The following is a 21,779-nucleotide window of genomic DNA, read 5'->3' as shown; positions in this document are numbered from 1 at the left end:
CCGCAGCTTCTCTCCGAGAGCCAAGGCCACATGGCTCACCTAGTGAACTCCGTCAGTGACGTCCTGGACGCCTTGCAGAGGGAGCGAGGGCTGGGCCGGCTCCACGTCAAGGCTGACCTTCAGAGGGCGCCTGCCAGGGGATCGCGGCCCCGGGGCTGCGCCAACGGTGAGTGGGGTGGGGCTGCCTTCCTTGGGTGACCTGGGTACCCAGGTTCGTCCCCACCTGCCCCACTAACAAGGAAACACTGCTGCTGTTTGCTAGGACTTCCTGCTGCTGGGCAGCACTGAGCGCCCTACCTACACCCTCCTGTTGACCCCTCTCCCAGCCTGATGAGGCGGAGCTCATTGTACCCATTTTCCAGATGAGGAAAGTGAGGCTCAGAGAGGGTGCTCACTCACCAGATTCACCCAGGGAGAGGCAGGACCACGGTCTGACCCCAAGCCCAGTGCTCTGGAGCCCACTTGACATTGCTGGATGGACAGACAAGTCAGAGAGACCCGGGGACGGCGCGGGGGGCCGTGGCGAGGGGACACGGGTGCCAGGCCCAGTGCCCTGACGGCCTTCCCTGCCTCAGGCTCTCGGCCACGCGACTGTCTGGACGTCCTCCTGAGTGGACAGCAGGAGGACGGCGTTTACTCTGTCTTCCCCACACACGACCCCGCTGGCTTCCAGGTCTACTGTGACATGCGCACTGACGGTGGTGGCTGGACGGTGAGTCTCCGGGGCTGTGTGGCCAGCTCGGCCAGGCCCCGCTTCCTTTGGGCCCTGCAGATGGTCAGGGCAGACCCTGGGGTGACCCAGGAGGCTGTGCACATGAACCTGGGGTGCTCTGAGAGGCTTCTCACCCAGCCTTCCACCCTTGGCCTGAGCAGAGACCCTGGTGGTCTCCTGGCAAGGAGCCGTCGTGATTTCCTTGCCCCTTCTGGTTCCTGCCTGGGAGGGAAGTGGGAGCAATGGAAAGGCAGGGGTGAGACAGCCGTAGGTGGCCCTGAGACCTCCCCTGTGCCAGGAGGAAGGGGTGGAGGTGGTGGGGCAGAGGCCCTGGCTTGAAGACCTAGGGGTCTTCAGATCTGCCAGCTGGGAAGCCCCTTCTAGAGCAGGGTCGGCCCACTGGTCTCCCACGGTCTCTGTCGCAATTGCTCAGCTCTGCCTTCGCGGGGGCGGGAAACGTAGCCACAAAGCAAAAACGCCTGGGGGCTGCATGGTGGATGCAAGGGTGAGGGTGACATCGTTAACCATGCAAGCAGGAGGCGAGACCGGGAGGCCTGAGCGAGGCGGGTGGGCGGGGCAAGCAGCTTCTCTCGGGGGGCGGAGCCTACTGTTAGGAGCTGGTGGGAGAGCCGCTGAGAATCCTCCGAGGACCCCGAGACAGACACACCTCTAAACCTCTCTTCGAGCTCCAGAGGAGAGGGTTTAAGTGTGCTGGATTCACATTCTGGGCCTAAAAGCGCTTTTGTTTTCCTAACTCGGAACATCTGAGTTATGGCCTTTGTGTCTGGGAACCCCTCGGCGGGCAGAACGGCTCCAATGCACCAGTCAGAGCCCAGAAATCAGAGTTAAGGGTTAGGACAGGCTAAATGAAACACCAAGACGCCGGCCTGGGCCATGCATCTTCCACTCCAGTGGACTTGAAGCCAGTCTCCTGGGAAGTCGGTCAGGATTGGGGCCGGGAGGCGGGTAATTCCTCGGGCCCGGGCTTCGGGGCCGATTAGAGGGGAGTCGATGAGCTGCGCCGGCCTGCTCAGCCCTCCCTCTAGAACATCTGGATCAGCTGGCCTGGAAGAAAGGCCATTCTCAGCTGAGAAGTGCTTGCGAGACCGAGAGACGTTCATATCCATTTGGTATTCCATCAAAAGCAATCTCGTCCCAGATACCTCTGGGCATCTGTCAGGCTTACCTCCCTGCTGCACGGAATCGCTTGGAAACCCAACTGCTTGGGAGGGAGCTGGCCGCCGCCTTGCTGGACCCCGATACCATCCATCCTCATTAGGCTCCACGTCCAAGCTGCCGGGCCTCAAGTGCCAACACCGGTGCACAGGACGCCTGGGGCCGCACACGTCAACCGGAGCCTGCTTCCCAGAGAGCCGGCCGTGCCTGGGCGAGGGTGTGGCTCGGCGTCCCTGCCCCCTCAGGGACACTTTACAGTTTATATACCACGGCCCTGCCTGGCACTGCGCCAGCCCTCCTCCAGCCCCTGGAGGCCAGCCGGGCAGCCTCAGAGAGGGCAAGAGCCACCCAGCAAACACGCAGCCCAGCCTCACGCAAGTCCGTGGGACTGACTGTCACACGGTGTCACTTGTCAGTTCATGGACTCAACCACAGGGCGCCAACCACAGGCCAGAAGATTCCACAGCAAGCTGCCGGCCGGGCGGGGAGCTGGGCGCATCCGCTGCCTTGTGTGAGGGCTGTGGAGCCCCTCACGCCACCTGGGGTTACCAGAGAGGCTTCTGCACTGGGAGTTTGGAGCTCTGGGAGGTGAGGCAAGAACAGTGTTCCAGGCAAAGGGAAAACGTGCGGGGTCAGCAGGGAGGTGGCAGGGCTTGTTCTGGGACCGCGGTGGCTCCGTTCCGCTGGTGTGTGGCGCTCGCGGGGCCAGGGCCAGGTGGAGAGGCAGGCAGGGCCTGGGTCGAGTGGCTTCTGCAGGTGCAATAGGAATCGGGCTTTTACCTGGGGGGCAGAGTGGGCTCCTGCTGCCCTCAGAATTTCCCCACGGAGGGAGTGACCCAGAAACGTGGGGCTGAGGGGTGGAGGGGGCGCGTGAGGTCCGTGGGCCCTGAACCCTTGCTGAGGGCGTGGGAGTCGCCACGTGGGAATGAGGTCGGGGACAGATGGACACACGCCTCAAGGTGGCCTTTCCGCTGATGTGGCCACTGGCCCTGGCTGAGCCCCAGCCCTGCTCTACACTAACCAACGACCCCAGTGACCCAGGCCACAGAGGGTCACGCTGATCAGCAAGGCCACTCCTGAACCTAAGACGTACACCCAACCCCACCCCTGCCCCAGAAAAGAAGGGGGAAGGCAGGAAGGAAAGGCCGGCCCCTGCTGACCTGTGACCCTGGGCAAGGGGCCCAGCTTGGTCGCCAGGTCCTCTGGTACAAGGCCTCCTGGGTCTACCCCTCATGCTCCCTTTTTGTACCTGTCACAGGTGCGGCTAAGCAATCGCTGCCCAGGTGTTACCGTCTATGTCCCAGCCAGGCTTGCGCTCCGCAGGGCAGCGACTTGTCATCTGGCGGCCACTGCAGCTCAGGGGTCTGCGCAGTTCCCGCACACCATCTGTGCTGCCTAAATACTTGCCGGACAGGTGACTGTCAGCATCTTCTGGCAGTGTAACTTCACCTTACGGATCCTCACTTTTCTCATCTGTTAAATGGGTTAATGTAGTGCTCTTCATGGTGGGAACAGTCAGAATCCTCCACAGGGTGCTCACCGGTAGGGAAGGAGCAGGGGAAGGGGGAAGGGACAGCAGGGGTCCACCCTGCAGGATCTTACAGTCAAGCAGTGGTTTTTTTTGTTTTTTTTGGGTTTTTTTGCGGTACGTGGGCCTCTCACTGTTGTGGCCTCTCCCGTTGCGGAGCACAGGCTCCGGACACGCAGGCTTAGCGGCCATGGCTCACGGGCCCAGCCGCTCCGCGGCACGTGGGATCCTCCCAGACCGGGGTACGAACCCGCGTCCCCTGCATCGGCAGGCGGACTCTCAACCACTGCGCCACCAGGGAAGCCCTCAAGCAGTGTTTTTAAAGGGGAAGAAGATTCGTAAAATCAGAGGCCAAATTTCCTCATTTGGAAGGTGACGCATGGGACGAAGCAGCCGTTTCCAGCTCATCTCCCCGGCCCTGTGGGACTGGGAAGGTCACCTTCCCTCTTGGGGCACCCCCTTCCTCGTCCAGCCAGTGGGGTGGCCCTTGTATGTCACGTGGCCACATTTCAGGGCCTAGGGAACAGGGTGACCATGCCCAGGGCCCCATGTGTGTTTTATGGTTGGAAGGAGGGTCCAGCCCGGCCTCAGCAGACTGGGTCCCCTGCTATCCTGCCCCGAGGCACAGCCTTGTCCCCACCAAGATCCGCCTCCGCTGTGCGGCAAACTGCGCCTGATTGCCAAGCCCTCATCTTTGCATAATCACCAGCCGGGGCCAGAGAAATTGGGTCCAGTTCAGCATCTTCCACAGTGGGGACCTGCGATAGGATTGATTCTGCTCTGCGCCCCCACGCGGATCCACCGCAAAGCCAGCTTCCCCAGCGCCATGAGCGAGTGGCCCGAACCTGCGTCCTCTGCCAGGCACTTTACTGCCTTGCGGGGTAGGCGGCTCAGATAGGCCTCTAATTGGCCCCACTGCGAGAGAAACCCTCCCCTCCCACCGTGCCCATTCCTGCCCTACCTGAGCTCCCCAGGTGGGAGGAAAATCCTTCTCTCATCTAAGAAGCCGCCACCTGAGCAGAGCCCAGCCCAGCTGGGGGATCAGGCTCCGGACAGATGAAAAGCTCCCCAGCCCCAGCCAGCATGCCTCGGGATGTGCTGGGGGTGCCGGGACTTGGGAGTCCACCGGGGGTGCTGTCTCCTCCCTGTGTCCCACAGGCTGTGGTGGCAGGAGGACCTGCCGTGACATCAGTGCCCCAGGCTGTTGTCGGGCTCCGAACTGCTCTGGGGGGTCCTCGGAGGTCTGCACACGCTGACAACGACCACGGCGACTGGTGACAGCACCCCTCTGGTCCTTGACCCATTAGGTCAGAGAAATCTGCCTCTGTCCAGAGCAATTTGGATTTCTCAAGCTTTGAACGTAGACGGGGTGATGCACGTGGAGCTCGGCCCAGGGCCTCGGCGTCTGATAAACGGCAGCTCTGAGCGGTGTTTGCCAGGAGCCGGCAGGCACCGACTGCCAAGCCTGGGAAGCATGGCGGGGAGCCAGGCCCAGGGGTACCATTTGCAGTCAGAAACAAGGAGTGGGCCCACTTCCTTCTGGGCTTGGCAGCCGGTTCTGAAGGGGAGGGAAGGTAGACCTACTGTGCTCCGTCCCCCGCACCCGCACCACGCGTACACCTTTTTCTTCATTGCGTCTCTGCCGTGATCCTGCAGGGGTCCCAAGGCGTTGCTGGTGGGGCCTTTTTACAGAGAGGGAAGCTAAGGCTCAGAAAGGTCCGGGACTTGTGCGAGGTCACACAGCCCAGGAGAGGCAGAGCCGGGATGTGAACCCAGCTCGGCCTCAGTCCAGAAAGCGTGCTCTTGCCGCGAGCCCAGGCAGTGGGGCTGGGGGGGGCGTGCTATCCAGAGGTGTCCAGAAAGGATTTGAGGGGTGACTGTCTCCCGGGAAAGCGGGCAGAGTCTCCCCAGGGGCCGCCCTTGAAGGGCTGCGTTTGCTCGCCTGTCCAAGTTCTCTACGCTTTAGAGACAAGAACCCGCGTCTGCCACAGCCCGCCGCCCCTTCTCACGGGATCGCCTGCTCGGGAGGCCTGGGAAGCTGGCGGACGCCGCAGCCGCACAGCCGACACGATTCTGCCTGTAATTGGTTTCTGCAGCAGCTTCACCAGAGTTGAGGGAAAATCTCAGATGCTGCTTCGTGGGGACACTTCTCAGGCGGCAGAGACACACCCTCCCCATCTCATAGCGTTTGGACCCACCCCGCCTCTATCTCTTGCGCCTCAGCTCCTCTGACCACCTACCAAGACCCTGCTCAGTCTGCAGTTCAGCTGAGCATCTCCTCCTCCAGGAGGCCCTCTAGGAACACCCTCCCACCCACCCCAGCAGGTGGCTCATCCTCCTCTGAGCTCCCAACAAATGTAACAACAATTGTTACCCTTACGGAATGCCCCGTATCAACCAGCACACTTATCCTTGCGGGTTGGGGCTGTTATAATTCCCGTTTTACAGATGAGGAAACGGAAGCACAAGGATCAAAAGAACATGCCAGGTTGGGAGCTGCTCTACCCTGAGACTGCTGGCTTGTGCATCCGTCCATCTCTCCTGGGGCTGTGAACTTTCTGAGGGCCAGAGTCCCGCATGAGTCCAGGCACACCGTACGGGGTCTGGAGCAGCAAACCTGTCATTTTGCAGAAGAGAGGAGCCAAGACTTAGATGCTCATCCTGCCTGTTGGCTGGAGTCTGGCTAGAACTTGAGTCTCCTGAGTGCCAGCCCAGGGCAGTTTTTGGAGCAGATCTGGCTCAGCTCTGATAAGGGCCACGGGGGCTCATGGGGGTAGGGGAGCAATGTCCACCCGCTCAGCCGTGGGGTGCCCCTCGGCTGCCCTCAGTCTTTGTGTACCGTCAGTCTCTCCTCTTCTGGTCTCAGTGGGCCCCCACCTTGAGGCACCCCCATTCTGCAGAGGTCGCCCCACCTCTCCAAACCTTACTCTTCTTATCTGCCAAAAGAGGGCACGAACCGCTCCCTCCCGGGCTGTGGCGGGGAGGGCTGTGACTGTCCTTGAAGGCACCGGGGTGACCACACAGCCGGGCCCCGACACTCGGGAAGACTCCACACTCTGGGCCGCGTGGCAAACAAGAAGCAGGTCGGACAGGGCCCGTCTGAGGAAGGGGCCCCCGGCAGAGACCAGACCTGCAGAGCACGAGACAGGCCCCGGGAGCCCGTCTGACACACACGGGAGAGTCAGCCGCTCTGCTGCACCCCCTGTCTCCTGCCGCCCCAGTGCAGCCGCTCCTTCCTTTGAAACCGCCCGGCACCATCTGCAGGACCGTGTGGGCCCAGCGCGCCCCTGGCAGAGCCTCACGAAGCGGCACTTGGAAGACGCCGGGCAGCAGGCTGCTGGCTTCTGAGAATCCGCACCAAGAAAACGCACCCCGTCTGTCTTCCCACTCGTGGCACCTGCCCAAGAGGCCGCGGAAGCGTTTCTACATCAATCACTTTGCAGCCGGAACCCTAGGGAGAAGGCCCCAGGAGCCAGACTGATGAATGTTTTAGCCCTAAAATTAACAGTTAGTTTCCCTACCTTTCCCCCACTTTTTGCCTAAGTGGAGACCCCTGTTCTGTGGGCAGCGTGGAGGAGGGGGATCAATCCTTTCCTCGCTTCCCTCTTCTTATCTGGCTGATCCTTGCTCTGTGACTGAAGGCCTTCTCGTTGGTGACATCCTGCCATCTGGCGTCCCCTGAAGTCCAGCTGGTTTCCAGGAATCTGAAGCCACAGCTGCAGTTCACCCTGAGCCTCTGAATCAGAGGAAACACACTCCTGGGAGCCTCGCAGGACCCGTGGATGACCTGTGCCCTGTGCTCACTTGGAACATGCTTCCGCTGACCACGATGCACTGCGATCGGCTCGAGGGCAAGGCCAGGGTTTCGAGTCTGAGATCCCAGCCAGGGCCCAGCATGCTCTGTCACTCAGCGTTCGAACCAAGGAATCAGGGCAGCCCGTGGCAAAGGCCGGCAACATCAAACTGCGCGTTGTGCTCCGTGGGCAGGTGGGGAAATCAATTTAATGGGTTGTGATCGACATTATTATTTTAATCAAATAGAGTGGAATAGAATAGAACAGGATAGAAAATATTAGTGCCTATTCATCTTAAAGGCATATATCCTTTGGGAAGCTTTTGTTTCAGATACGAACAGCTGTGAGTGTATGTGTCGTGATGTGAACTGCATTTCCCTGGACCACGGTCCAAAAGTCTAAAAGCCACGCGGCGTGGATGTGTCTTCAAGGGGTGGTTCATGCTTCGTTACCACTCAGGGTAAAGCGCTCGTGTTAGCAAATGATGCTGTGGCCTCTGAGCTGCTGCGGACTCGAGCCATCTCGGCGGGATGCCTGCCGCTCGCGGCTGACTTCAGATACCTTCCCAGGTAGAGGAGAAAGGCAGGGAGGCCCAGGTGGCCTTGAACGTGCGCTCATCCCCTCTGATCATACACCCAGACCGAGCTCCAGCAGGGGCCCTGCCTGTTACTGGCGCCCAGCCCCGCAGGGCAGAGGGAAAGAGGGACCGAGGACAGTGGCTTAGAGGTCAGCTCTTGCCTTGAGAGGCCTGGTGAGGAGGCAAGGGGGCAGGCTTGGGAAGCCCTGGCCAGTGACAAGTGAGAGCGTGGACGTGGGGGTAGGACATTGGCCTCCGGGTGTCCAGCCTGGCCTCAGGCTGAGGGGTGAGGTGTGGCTCAGACTGCCCACTCACGGCCACCTAACTTCTGGCCAGTTTCTGTCTCCTGTAACAAGGAGGGGGCCCAGGGGACACAGAACCAGCCTCCCAGGGTTGGGGTAAGGACGTGCGTGTTGCCGGGCAGGGAAGACTTACGCCGAGCATATGTTGTGGTCAGCTCTCAACCCCAGCCGGTCTTGGCCACTCTGCCCGTCCGTCCCCATTTCTGGGGTTCGGGTCCTGCCCGTGCCTGGAAGCGTGGTAACCCCACTTCTACTTCATAATAGCGGGAACAGGAACAACAATACCGATGGCAATACTACTACCAGCCACTCGGTAATTTATTCCTCGCTGAGGTCCCGGGAGGTGGGCTGGTCAGTGGGCGAGGAGAGCGTGGCCCGGGGCGCGGGGCGGCGGAGGGAGGAATGATTTTCCCAGACCACACCTTGGGAAATGCAGGGCCCAGGACCCGGCCCTTCCTCAGGGCCACCCTGTATTCCTTCCCAGATGCCGGCCCCGCTGGCCACACGCCACTCGTCAGACCAGTCCTACTTCCCGCCTGGGTGGGGGTCCCCTGAGCCAGGCCTCTCCCCGTGCTCCTCTGCCCCGAGGGCCCTGACTTGGTCTCACCACCCTGCTCCTGACATGGAGATGCTCAGTGGAACATTTGAGCAAATGAATGAGGCTTGGGGACGTGCCCTGGGACAGGAGGCTCGGGAGGAGAAGGGCCCAAGTCTGGAAGGAGGGACTGGGTGTGGCCTGGGGCAGGGGCCAGGGAGGGGGAGGAGGGGTGGCCCTGGCCCCCTGAGCTTACTCTCGGTGGGTCACCGATGGGGGAGGTGCTGCCGGGGCCCCCATTTTACAGATGTGAAAACTGAGGCTCGGAGAGGTGGGGTAACTGGCCGGTGCTGTAAGGGGCAGAGCCCGAGCTCTAGAGCCCAGGTTTGTAACCACTGCCCCCCCATGCCCCCTCCCCGGCCCCTCCAGCCCCCCTCTCCCCCGCCTCCTCCTGCAGAAACAGGCTCCGCTGTCCGATGCCTTCTCGGGGGAGCATCTGAGCTTCTGCCAGGATCAGGCCTTTCAAGGGGCGCGTGCTCAGGGTCCCGATCTGCAGCCATCAATACCTCTCTCCGCCGGCTCTCAGATCTCCGAGGCTGATCAAATTTCCTTCCGCGCCCGGCCCTTCTGAGGGCTTTCACGTGTCAGGGCTGGGCCAGGTTGCAGGTAGCGGAACAAGAAAAAAAGGTGTCACCTCCCTCCTGCCACCTGAGGTCAGAGCTGCCCAAGCGCTGTGACGGATGGGTCCCCGCGGACAGATGCGGGGCTGCGGGCAGACGCAGCTCCGGGCGGCTGAAATCCGGCTGCTTAGGGATGAAACGGGCGGCTCGCTGGTGCCGCGGCCAGATCTCTAACACGTCCGGCGTGGGCGCGGATGGGGGTGCTGGGGGCGGATGCTGCCTCCCTCTGCAAATGAGCAAGAGAAAGGCTTGTTAGAAAGAGTTGGGGGGCGGGGCGGGGGGCGAGCTGGGAACAGGATTGCCAGTGGATCTTGTAGAGACTCGAGGCAGCTCTGGCCTGGACTAGCGCAGTACTTATTTCAATGCAATTTAACCGATGGGATTCCCGACTCCCAAACCAGCAATGTTATTAAAATGAAGAACAGAGGCAGCCGGGCTGCTTGTCAGTACCCGAGTCACACCCCCGCTGGCTGTGGACCCCTGGTCCTCCCCTGAGAGGTGGCCGGGGCTCTGCTTTCCCAAGCCCCCATTCATCCCCTGCCCGGGCTCTCTATAAGGGGGGATGTGCAGTGCGTGACTGCAGCAGGGGCGTATCGAGAGAGAGCTCTGGCGGCCAGGCGTGTGTGTGTGTGTGTGTGTGTGTTATCGGGTTTTAAAAACTTGAGAATGGGGTTTTGTTCAGTTTTGTTTTGACCTGGGAAAAGATATAGGGACCCTTGCTCACCCCCTCATTATTTGACCAGTGAGGAAACCGAAGCCCCAGAAGGGATGGGACCCGTGCAGGGTCCCACAGTGGGGCGGCAGAGGTGGGCCTGGAAGCCAGGCTTCCTCCACTGCACCCCAGTCCACCCCGGTTCCTTCTTGAGGGGACGTTTCAGGGCCTGGGGGCATTCGGTCCGTCCCCCCTCGGGCCACCACGAGACTCCCGAGTCCCTGCTCTGCTCTGGGGCCCGGTGGGAGCTGTGGAGGGAAATGGAGGCCCAGCCCCTGCTGTCCCCAAGCAGGCAGGTGAAGGGAGAGTGTGGAGCAGGGGGACGCACGTGGGGTCCTGGGAAAGCTGGAGCTAGCTCTCCATCCTCCTCCTTGCTTTGCAGGTGTTTCAGCGCCGGGAGGACGGCTCCGTGAACTTCTTCAGAGGCTGGGAGGCGTACCGGGATGGCTTCGGCAAGCTCACGGGCGAGCACTGGCTAGGTGAGCCTCCTGATGCCCAGCCCGCGGGGTGACCTGCCCTCTCCCTGTGCGCCATGCCCCGTCACGTCCGAGCCCCGTCCTCACGTGGATGCCGTCCGGGCCTCCCTGGTGCTACGTGCGGAGGGGGTCAGCGTGTCCAGTGTGAAGGAGCTCCACGAGCATGAAACCAAAGGCGGTGCGCTCGCGGGGGGGCGTGTCCCGCAGAGACGTGTGCTTTTCCTGCCGGGGACGCCCTGGGACTTGGTCGCTGTCCCGGATCAGGCAGCTGTGGCCAGTGCAAGGGCACTGTTCCAGGTGCTGGAGGACCAGGAAGACCCCAGTGCTGCCCTGCGCTTGGGGGTCAGCACTGCCCGATGCTGTGCTCTGGACACCGCGGGCGCATCTCCCCAAAGAGCGGCCGGTCGGCGCTCCTGGCCACAGCTCCCACGGTCCCGGGGCCGGCACGTATTCCTTGCCTGGCACAAAGTAAGGGCTCAATGAGCTTATGTTAATATTATTATTATCACTATTATTTACTTACTATTTATCTTGAAATTCACTCAGTATTTTAAAATGTAAATATCTCACATAATTTCATTCTAAAGAATGACATCTGTAAACATCGCAGGTCGGAGGTCATGTATATATTTGGGAGCAAGCTGTGGCCTGAGGTCAGGTTTGGGGCTGTTTTGGTTTGTTTGAAATATCATTCACTATTTTAAAGGGCACAATTCAGTGGTTTTCATTATCATTATTTTTTTTCTCCTTTGGCCGCGCTGCGCGGGGGATCTTAGTTCCACAACCAGGAATGCCCCCTGCGTTGGAAGCGTGGAGTCTTAACCACTGGACTGCCAGAGAAGTCCCTCTGGTTTTTAGTATATTCACAGAATTGTGCAACCGTCACCACGATCTAATTCCAGAACATTTTCTCCACCCCCAAAAGAAACCCTGTGCCCCTTTAGCAGTCATCTCCCATTTATATTTTTAACATAAAATAAACACATGTCATTGGAGCCACGTGCCCCCCCGGCCCCCGCCCCACCCCCGAGCATCGTTTGAATGACCTTGAACACCTCATGGCATACCTGTCCCCCTTCAGCTTTCTTGGGCACGGATTTCGGGAGTCTTCCCCAGCCAGGCAGGAGGGGAGAGCAAGGGGGAGGCATGTGGCTGGCCGGGAGCACTAACCAGGGGGCGCTGGGTGCCCAGGTCTGGGCTCCAGGTGGGGGTCAGGAGGGTCCCAGGTAACCCAGGAGAAGGTGGGTCCCAGGGGCGGGATGCAGATGCGTGCCCACTCTCCTGTGCACAGAGGCACCTGCTTTGCACTGTCATATGCTTAATGTCTATCTCCCTCCCACCTGGAGTCCATGAGAGGGTCAGGACCCTCTCTGCCCTGACCTCCACTGTGTCCCCAGTGCCCAGGCGACCACCAGCCACAGGAAAGGCCAGACACCCCACGATGGACCTCGTGACCTCAGCCCCTACGTACCGCACTCCTGCTGTGCGCTCAGCCCGTTTTATATACATCAGCCCTGACACCGCATGCCCACACAAGGGGGATGGGACTGCTGTGTCCTCTCCTTTTAGGGATGAAGATACTGAGGCCCAGAGAGGTGGCAAGTAACCCAGGTCATAGGCTGGTGTGTGTGTGTGTGTGTGTGTGTGTGTGTGTGTGTGTGTACGCGCACGCGCACGCGCACGAGTCAGGGAAGCCTGAGCCGGATTCACGCGCTGGAGTCCATCCAAGCTCTGAACCATACTCTGAACTGAGTGAATGAAAGCAGGGCAGGATAGGGGTCAGGGGAGAGAAGCTTCCAGGTGGCGAGTCCCTTCCCCATCCCCTACACCCAGGTGGGTGTATAAAGATAGGGAGAAGTTGGCCAGGTGGGGACCCTGTTCCTGCAGCACCACCCACCCACTTGGAGCAGCACTGGTGCCTCTGCCACTCCCGGCATCTTAATTGAAATCTGTCGGCAGCCACCGGGTGTGGGAGAAGCATTTAAGCGGGGCCCTGATTAGCTCCTGACAGACAGGGAGCCCTGACGAGAATGTCAACTTGAGCCCAGCCCTCGACTGCCCTGCGCTGTTCCCTGCCTCTGCTTTTCCACACTCTCCTGTCACCTTCTCATCGTGTGTTTTGTCTTTTCCTATTGAGTTATGGGAGCTCTTTATATATTAAGGTTATTGATTCTTTGTCAGATACACATGATACGTAGTTACTCCTGGTCATTTGTCTTTCAGCTTTTTTTTTTTTTTGGTAACATTATTGCTTATTTCCTAGAAGTTTTCAATTTTTATGTAGTCAATGCTGCTAGTCGTTTCCTTCATATCTTCTGAGTTTTAGGCCCTGCTTTCCCCTCCTAGTTTTATATCAATAAAAATTTTTTAAATAGGAGTATTTTTTAAATGCTTTTTCAGTGTTAGGTGGTAGGTTCAGGTCTTTAATCCACCTGGGAGCTCATTGGGGTGATGATGGGCATCTCAGTATTCTTCCACCAGGGTCTTCCTCCCCACTGTCTGTGATCTGAACTCTGATAGATGATGGGGTTGGATCTTGGCTCACCCCCAGTGTTGTGAGCATCCTGGCAGATCAACAAGGGCTGGAGAAACCCAGAGAGTAAAGAGTGAGGGGGAGGTAGAGGCAGGGAGGGAGGTGGCCTTCAGAGGAAGAAGGGTAGAGGCGAGGGGGACCAAATCCCAGAGGAACCCGGCCCTCCCTCAGGGCACCCTCATGGGCACTGGGACTGCGCATGGAGCCCTGATTCGCCCGCAGGAGTGGGGTGCTAATGATGGGCACCAGCGACCACTCAGTGGTGGGGAAAGGAATCTTCCAGCATCCCCACTGGGCTGCTCTCCCTCTTGCCCTCTTCCTGGATCAGATTACTTGTCCTGGGCAAGAACTGAAGGACATATTTTTGAAGTCTTGGAGTACGTCAATCAACTTGTTAACAGTAGTTAATTCTAAATAATTGTTTACAAAAGATGATGGGTTGGGAAGATACATTTTCACTTCATTGTTCACGTACTACTGGATTTTGTTCCTTTAAAGGAACAAAGACCATGCGTTATTTTCATGATGATGATGTAAAGCAGTGTCCATTTTGAAAACATAAATAAATAGAGTTCTAAAATTGGGGAAGAAATACCTTAAAAACAAAAGTACTGAATGAGAGCACAGAGTCTGGGCAAGTCTGCCTGGGTTCAGATCCCAGATCTGCCACTTACCAGCTGTGTGACCTGGGCCAGTTCCTTAACCTCTCTGTGCCTCATTTTCCTCACCTCTAAAACAGGGATAATAATAGCACCTGCCGGGGCTTCCCTGGTGGCGCAGTGGTTGAGAGTCTGCCTGCCGATGCAGGGGACGCGGGTTCGTGCCCCGGTCCGGGAGGATCCCACATGCCGCGGAGCGGCTGCGCCCGTGAGCCATGGCCGCTGAGCCTGCGCGTCCGGAGCCTGTGCTCCGCAACGGGAGAGGCCACAACAGTGAGAGGCCCGCGTACTGCAAAAAATAAAAATAAATAATAGCACCTGCCTCATTGGATCCTGACAGAAGCAGCAAACACCTGGATAATGTGTGCAATGGGCCAGGCGCTGTTCTAAGAGCTGTACAGGGACACTTCAATTACGCTGGACTCGTTTTCATCCCACTGGCTTCACGAATCCACGTGCAGCGCTCACAGCAGTGCCTGCACTTGTAAGTGCCGTCCAGGTAGGGCGGCAGCTGCTGTCCTTGTTGCCTATAGTCTTCCCTTTACAGCTTGGAAAGCCCTCTGGCCCTCCCTCCACGGGTGTGCAGCCTGGGGCCCAGAGAGGGACAGCAGCTGGCTGTGAGCCTCCCACCCAGGGAGGAGCGAGAGAGGCAGGGAGACGAGGCCCTTATGCTCCCGAGGCCGGGTCCTCGGTGAGGAGCGCAGGTGGCTGCTCTGAGGTTCTGGCGGGTCTGCTGTCTGTACGGCGGTTGCTCTTCTCATGGCTCCTTCTCCTTTGCCCTGGACCTGGACCCTGGACCAGAGGCTTTCCTCTCGGCTGGGTGGGGAGGGGGGGCCGCAGAGCCCTCACACCCTGGGGGCGTGCACACGCTGACCCGCTGACCCGTGCAGGAAAGGAAAGCGGGGCGGGGGGGCGGGGGGGGGAGCGGCTGATGAGATGTCACTCAATGCTGATAACTTGTAAGGCATTTAATTAAATGCCCTTTTAATCAAGAGGTAATCAAAGCGGCAGGGAAGCACCTTGAGTGTGAGTGAGTGTGGGGAGGGGGATGGGGAGGGCCTGGTGTGAGACCCCCAAGGAGGGCGCAGGAGAACTGAGGAGGGGAGGGACGGGGGCTGGGGTGGGGTGGGGGAGGAAGGGGGCCAGGGGTGGTGAGGGGCCATCCAGAGCCAGGCCCCAGAGACGGCAGAGGGCACGGTCTTCTGCCTCTCATCCACGAAGCCAGCACTTATTGAGCAACTATTGTGCGCTGGACCCACCCTCAGATGCTGGGGTTCTACAGTGAGCGGGACAGTTGTGTTGCTCTCTCATGGAGCTTCCACACGGGGGGGAGGCCCGACAAGGAGACAGGCGGCCAGGACCAGAATGATAACCACCGATGGGGGCACCTGGGTTGGCAGAGGTCCTCAACCTCCACAGGAGGTCAGGCAGCCTTCCTGAGGAAGTGAGACCTGAAAATGAACAGAAGGTAGCCAGGTGAGGAGTAGGGCCAAGTGTCCCAGGCAGAGGGAACAGCATGTGCAAAGGCTCAGAGGCCAGGGAAGTGCATGTGAGTACCAGATCCCGTCTGGCTGGAGCCCAGAGTGTCAGAGAAGATAAAGGTGGCATCACCCCCAATCCAGAAGAGCTTCCAGACTCTTCCTGATTCCTGCAGTCTTTCTACCAGCCTTCAGCTTAAAACATTTGGAAGGCACAGTCTGACTTAAAGCGAGCACAGAGAACACGAAACATGAAAAGCTGTCAGTCCTGTTTCCTGCCAAACACAGGCCTGCAGGAAGAAGGAAGTAGCCCAGGACTGACAGCATACACTTGGCGGTGGTTGTCTTTCTCTCAGCAGCCACGTGAGCTTAACTCTTGTCTCTCCTTGGTTCTCTCTGGGGAGGTCGCTTCCTAGGCCCCCCCAACGTCTCCCACCGTTCTCTCCCCCGTTCCAGGGCTCAAGAGGATCCACGCCCTGACCACGCAGGCAGCCTACGAGCTACACGTGGACCTGGAGGACTTTGACAACGGCACAGCCTACGCCCACTATGGGAGCTTTGGCGTGGGCTTGCTCTCCGTGGACCCCGAGGAAGATGGGTACCCGCTCACTGTGGCCGGCTACTCGGGCACTGCAGGTGGGGCTCCAGGCTACGGCGGGGATGGGGAAGGGCAAGGGTAGCCTAGCAGTCTCCCCAGCTGGGAGGACAAAGGCGGTCTTTCCCCGCCAGGATCAAGGCTTCTCACTGCCACCTCCCAGTCCCCACTGGTCCTCACACCAGCCACATGAAGCTTGCAGGGCCTCGCCTGCAAAACCACCCATTTTGCAGATGAACAAAGTGAGCCCAGAGCCAGGAATCAGGACAGCTGGAGTCTGGGCTCTGCTGAGCCTCTAGACCCCCTCTGGGCTGTGTCTCTCCTCTCAGGCCAAGGCAAGAAAGCAAGGAAAGGGAGTGTGTGACAAAGCTAGGAGGAGGGAGAGGCTGCCTAGACGCAGGGACAGCCTTAGGGACCACCAAGGCGGCACCGTGCGTGCCTGTGAGCTGCGTGGACACCGAGCGTGGCGGCGGGGCAGGTGTGCACGCACAGGTGTGCACCAGTGTGCCTGTGGGGGGGCGCGCATGTCTGCGTGTCTGCACGCGCACAGCCTGGACGCACGTCCAGGGGACTGCATTGTGTACGGGAAGCTGTGACGCATGCACGCCCCTGTGCCCCCGTGAGTACACACCTGTGTGTGCACCTGCGCAGGGGACTCCCTCCTGAAGCACAGCGGCATGAGGTTCACCACCAAGGACCGAGACAGTGACCACTCGGAGAACAACTGCGCGGCCTTCTACCGCGGCGCCTGGTGGTACCGCAACTGCCACACATCCAACCTTAACGGGCAGTACCTGCGCGGCGCGCACGCCTCCTACGCCGACGGCGTCGAGTGGTCCTCCTGGACCGGCTGGCAGTACTCACTCAAGTTCTCCGAGATGAAGATTCGGCCGGTCCGTGAGGACCGCTAGACGGGCGCGCTGTCCGTCCCCGCCCACCGCCCGTCTCCGCCCCCGCCCGTCCCCTCGCCATCCCCACGCCCACCCCGAACTCCGCTCCTGCTCAGACGCCCGCCCGCCTGCCCGCACATGACTGACCCGCTCTCGCGATGGAGTGGGCCAGGCCAGCCCCGACACTAAGCACCCCCTGAACAAGTGAGGCCACACATCACCTTCGCACTGTCCCCACCCACAATTTGCCCGGCTGCTGCGGGCCGGGCAATTTTGACCACCCCAAATTCTGCCTGCCCAGACTTTGGCTCCTGGGCTGTTTGCCTTCCCTGGGCCAGGAATCTGCCACGTGCTCCTGGCAGCCCTTCCACTTTGCCAGCCCAGACACCTGGAGTGATGGGCACACAGAGGAGGGGCAGATGGTACCCCTGGAGCCCTTTGAGCAGAGGGAAGGGTCAGATCTTTCTGGGTCACGTCTGAGGCCAGCCTCCCTGGCCCTCCGGACCCCCCCTCGTTCCTCTGGTGCCTGGAGGTCCGCCCTCTCTCCCAAGGACTGGGGAGTGGCAGCTGCTAAGGGCTGCCTGTGCCCATGGGCTGGGTGGCCACATCCCGCCGTGCCCCTCGGCCAGGCTGGGGTGCAGCTGCCTTCGGGAACTCGCTCTCCAAGGGGACTGAGATCAGTTCCCTGGAGCCCTTCCCCACCCCCGAGCCAACCCGCTGTCTCTGCAGGCCTGGGACGTCCCCAGTCCCCTTGGCCGTTGTGCCCGCCCGCCTCCTGTCTTCCCCGGGCGGCTGGAGCCCCGCCCCACCCCACCCCGTTCCCCTGCCTGTGGAAGGCAGGGGCGGGGCCTGCGCCGCTGGGCTGGGCTGGGCTTGTACCACCCGCCCTCCGATTTCCAGGCAGGGACTCTGGGACCCTAGGACCTCCTAGGAGCAGGCCTGGAGGGTGAAGCCTGGACCCAGATGGGTTTGGTGGCTGTTACCGGGTCAGCCCGGACACTGCTGTCTCAGTGGGGAGGTCGCCCCCTGCTGGTGACTGGGGGTGTTGCCACCTGGAGTCGGGGGCAGGGAGGGCCTCGCCGGGCAAGTGGGGGAGCCTGAGGTGCCCGCCAGGCACTCAGAGACATTTCTCACTGAATCCTCTCAACGCCCGATGTACTGTTACTGCTGCCCCCAACAAGAAGCACAGGTTCCCAAGGCCAGCGGCCAGGACGAGCAGGGCTGCTTTTCCACGTTCCCGCCTGAGGGGACCCGAGGGGGCCAGGAGGTCAGCCTGGAGAGCCGCCCAGAGGGTGGGCAGCCCAGCGACCCCTCCTCAGGCAGGGGGGAAGCCCTCCTCTGGCTTCCGATACAGGACACCTGAAGGCAGCCAAGTGGGGGAGTGCGGGGTTCGGCTCTCCCTTCCCCTCCCCCCAAGCTTTGTGCTTCAATAATAATAATTCAGAGACGGCCAGGGGAAGCAGGAAAGGCCCCAGGGGAAGCAGGAAAGGCCCCGAGCGCCACTGGCTGGCCACGTGACCTGGCCGGTCCCCTCTAGCCCCACCTGGCTGTCGGCGTTTGGCAAGGTTTGCTGGGCGAGACGCCATCCCTGCCCTCCTGGCCCTCAGCTGACATCAGAGACGGCCAAGGAACAGGTGATGACAGCTCAGTGTCACCAGGGCGGTGACGGGAGCACACAGGCGCGGGCGGGTAGGGGCAGTGTGGCAGGGGTGTGTGTAAGAAGACCCCAGAGACCCCCTGCTGGCTCCTTTCCCATCCTCTAGAAGCCAAGAGAAGCAGCCCACCTGGGCCGCTGGGCCCCCCGCCACGAAGCAGAGGCTGGATGGGCCCTGCGTCCTCACCCCGGGAGCCCCCTCTCCCCCTCCCTCCCGCTCCAGGCTGGGGCGAGCCGCTGCTGCCAGCCTCACAGTGCCAGCCACTGTTTAGAACGTGCCAAGCGCTTTCTGGTCTGTCATCAAACACACTCCTGGTGAGCGTGATGTTCATGGATTCACAGATGCGCGTGCACATCAGGAAGCTCGGGCGTTCGTGCCAGGGCTTGGCCGAGGAACAGACGTGCCACCGCTTGGGCCTGGCGGGGGGCTGGGTGAGGGTGTTTCAGGAGCGTCTGGCCGACCTGCAGACACTGGTTCCTTCCCGCCGGAGAGCACCAGCCCCGGTCCCAGCCCAGGCCTGGCACCACTGGGGACACGGCCGGACCAGATGCTGGCTGAATGGGCACAAAGCCCGTCATGGTGAGGACAGTAAGGCCAGCGCACCCCCTTTCCTAAAGGGCATCCCTTCACAGGCTGGCGCTGAGCACACACAGTACCTGGGCCGGGAGGCTGAGGGGAGCGAGGCAGGCCTGGGCCCTGGCCTGGAGGAGCTCCCAGTGTGATTTCAGCGCAAATGGCTATCACTGGAGATGGGAGTGACCACAAAGGGAAGGGGGCCCTGGGAAAGCCGGGGGGAGCGGCAGCTCTGCCGAGACCGAGGGATGACAGATGGGTGCAAAGGTCACCCAGGACCCATGGTCACTGCACCCGAACCCTGACCCACGATGCCTGAGTTGATGGCTTGATGGTGGGGTACCTGCGGCCCAGTTGTACCACGTGACGGGGCTGACACCCCACCTCCCCTTTCCTTCCTTCTCCCATGAGGAGAGAGCCAAGCAGGGGAGGGGTGCGCTCTACACTGGGATCCTCAGGCAGTGCATTTATGCCCCCAAAGCTTCCGAAAGTTCCTTTCCACAAGCACAGGTAGGTTCTGTGGGATCAGCCAATGGCCGCATTCCTTGTCCTGCAAACTTTGGATACATCTCTGGGGCGCCACCCAGCTGGCCACCCCTGCTCCCTGAGTCCAGAGGAGGGACGGACGCTGGGTTTCCACCCTGATGGCCTCAGCACAGTCAGCAGTTGAGGACAGAGCTGTGGGCAGCTCTCAAATTGCATGTTCCCCCCGCAGCTGCATGTAAATAGGTTGTATAATGTTTGCCTTGGGGCAGAAGCGATATCCATATCCCAGGGCCCACCTCTTCCTGGGTCCCCCACGGCCACCCACCCTCATCCACGCAGGCCTCTGGCCTGGAAGGTGGGAGCCCCGCCACCCAGGATTCGGAGGATTCGTGGGGTTCATCAACAGAACTGCCAGCTGCCTCTGCTACAGCAGAAGGGGAGGGCGGAGGTGGGGGCACGGGAGCAGGGCTCGGACCGGCGGGGTTTAAGGAGCCACACGCCCACCGGAGGACACACTGGAGGACGTACAGACAAGGACATGAGGCTTTGGTCCGAGTGCTGGGGCCTCCCCAGGGCCTGTCTCTTCATCCGCTAGCAGGGAGAGGGCCGTCCCCAAACCCTGAGTGGCCACGCAGCTGGCAGGACTCGGCAAACCCGGAGGGCTGAAGTTGGACCTCGGCGGGACTGGGGGGCAGGGAGTGGGGAACCGGGCTCTGACCTGCTGTGCCCTCAGGCTGCCTGACTCCACACAAGACCTGTGGTGGGAAGAGGGGCGGGGCTAGGAGGGAGCTAGAGGCCAGCGCAGCTTGCGATGGACAGATGCTAGTGCGACCTGTGTGCACTTGTCGTATGTGTGGTCCTGTCTCCAATAAAGTCTCGTGGTGACCGACTCGGGCCTCTGCCCCCCACCCTGCTCAGCGCCCCACAGGGTGGATCAGACACCCCAGCGTTCCAAGACGCTTCCTGCACCATTTCCCCAGACTCCCCAGCGCCTTTATTTCTGCATGGGAAAGTGTTCCCTAGACAGCTTAGTGCCCCCAGGAGCTGCCCGAGACCCTTGGGCAGAGCCGGCTCCACACCTGGCCAGCAGCCCCGGGGGTTGGCGTGGGTGGAGGGGAGGCCGCTTCCCATCACGGTCCCCAGGGTCACAGTCGGTCCCAGTGGGTCTCTCTTGTGGCCGGGGCTGCAGTCCTGAGGAGTCGAGACTCTTTATTAAGAAAAAACAGTCCCTGATGCCTGTTTATTCATAAAACCAATGTGAAGCTTAAGGACAAAGCAATCTCCTGAGGTTATGCGATGAAATCCAATATTTATCGAGTGCCCGTGTGCAGGGCCAGGGGAAGTGAATGTGCCCCACGTCCTGCCTCGGGCCGACCTGCGAGGGCACCCGTGGCTGGAGCGTCCGCACTGCCCGCCTGTGCAGACAGAGGTCTCTGCCGTGCGGCCCGAGGTCTCCCAGACCATCCTCAGCACTAACTACTCCCCTCCAGAAAGTATTCTCACCAACAGGCGTGCCCTCCTGCCCACGGATGGCTCGTATCAGGCCCCCCGGGACGCCTGGGGGTGACACCCCTGAGCCAGGCCATGGGAAGTCACTGAGGTGATTGTGGCCACCCTGCTCCCCAGGGGCCACCCCCCCCCCCAGGTGGGTCCCTCTCCTGCCGCCGCCAAGCCAAGCTGCTCTGGCCCGGTTCACGGAATCTTTCCCAGATCCAGTGAAGTGCGCTTGCAAACCACCTTTTGGGTCAGGAGTTCTGGAGATCACCTGGCAGCCCCTGGAGTTGGGAAGCTTGGCACCAAATCTGGCATCAGACTTGGCTCCAGGTGCCCCTACTTGAGGGCTGGGGCCGAGGAGTCATACTCGCCCCCAGTCTTGCCCCCCAGGCAACCCATGCCCAACACTTGGGACCTTCTATGGCCACTTCCCAGAGCCCCAGGCCCCCGTCCTGAAGGGAGCCAGGCCAGTGGTGGTTTTCACAGCAGAATTTTCTTGGGGTCCAATGTGTCAACGGCCAAGCGGAGCTTTCCTCCTGGGGGGGTGTGTGGCCCTCGGGGCTCGACCTCACCTCTGCCCTCCCCACTCTCCACAGCTGTCCCTGAGGAATTCCGCAGAGCGCAGCTTGGGAACCAAAACCTCTCATTTTACACCCGAGGGAACTGAGGCACAGAGAGGGCAAGCGTCTGGCCCAAGGCCTCACAGCGAGTTGGTGACCCACTGCAGGCTGCACGCCATCGTTAACCAGCACCCGGTGTCTCAACAAACCAGCACTAACCAGGGAGATAAAATGACACCGCCCCTCCCATCTCACGTGCACGCATGCACACACGTGCGCACACGTGCATGCACGCGCATGCCAGCCCCTCAGAGGCAGCCCTGCTCTGCACCTGCTCCGGTTGGCCCATGGGTGCACCCTCTGC

The 21,779-nt window shown here is 60.7% G+C and overlaps 1 protein-coding gene across 1 annotated transcript in view; it reads left to right on the top strand.

The window, feature by feature from the left end:
• The window catches only part of FIBCD1 (fibrinogen C domain containing 1), a 33,708-nt gene extending 13,469 nt beyond the window's left edge, over positions 1-20,239 (top strand). Inside the window, exons 3-7 of the mRNA XM_004269087.3 lie at positions 7-166; positions 576-712; positions 10,399-10,495; positions 15,619-15,798; positions 16,409-20,239. Of these exons, the coding sequence (XP_004269135.1) occupies positions 7-166; positions 576-712; positions 10,399-10,495; positions 15,619-15,798; positions 16,409-16,668 (834 nt within the window). The 3' untranslated portion in view covers positions 16,669-20,239. The remainder of the gene's footprint in view (positions 1-6; positions 167-575; positions 713-10,398; positions 10,496-15,618; positions 15,799-16,408) is intronic.
• Positions 20,240-21,779: the final 1,540 nt, after the last annotated feature.

Source organism: Orcinus orca, chromosome 6, assembly GCF_937001465.1.
Source record: "Orcinus orca chromosome 6, mOrcOrc1.1, whole genome shotgun sequence".
Taxonomy (NCBI): domain Eukaryota; kingdom Metazoa; phylum Chordata; class Mammalia; order Artiodactyla; family Delphinidae; genus Orcinus; species Orcinus orca.
This window is presented reverse-complemented; position numbering and strand designations above follow the sequence as displayed.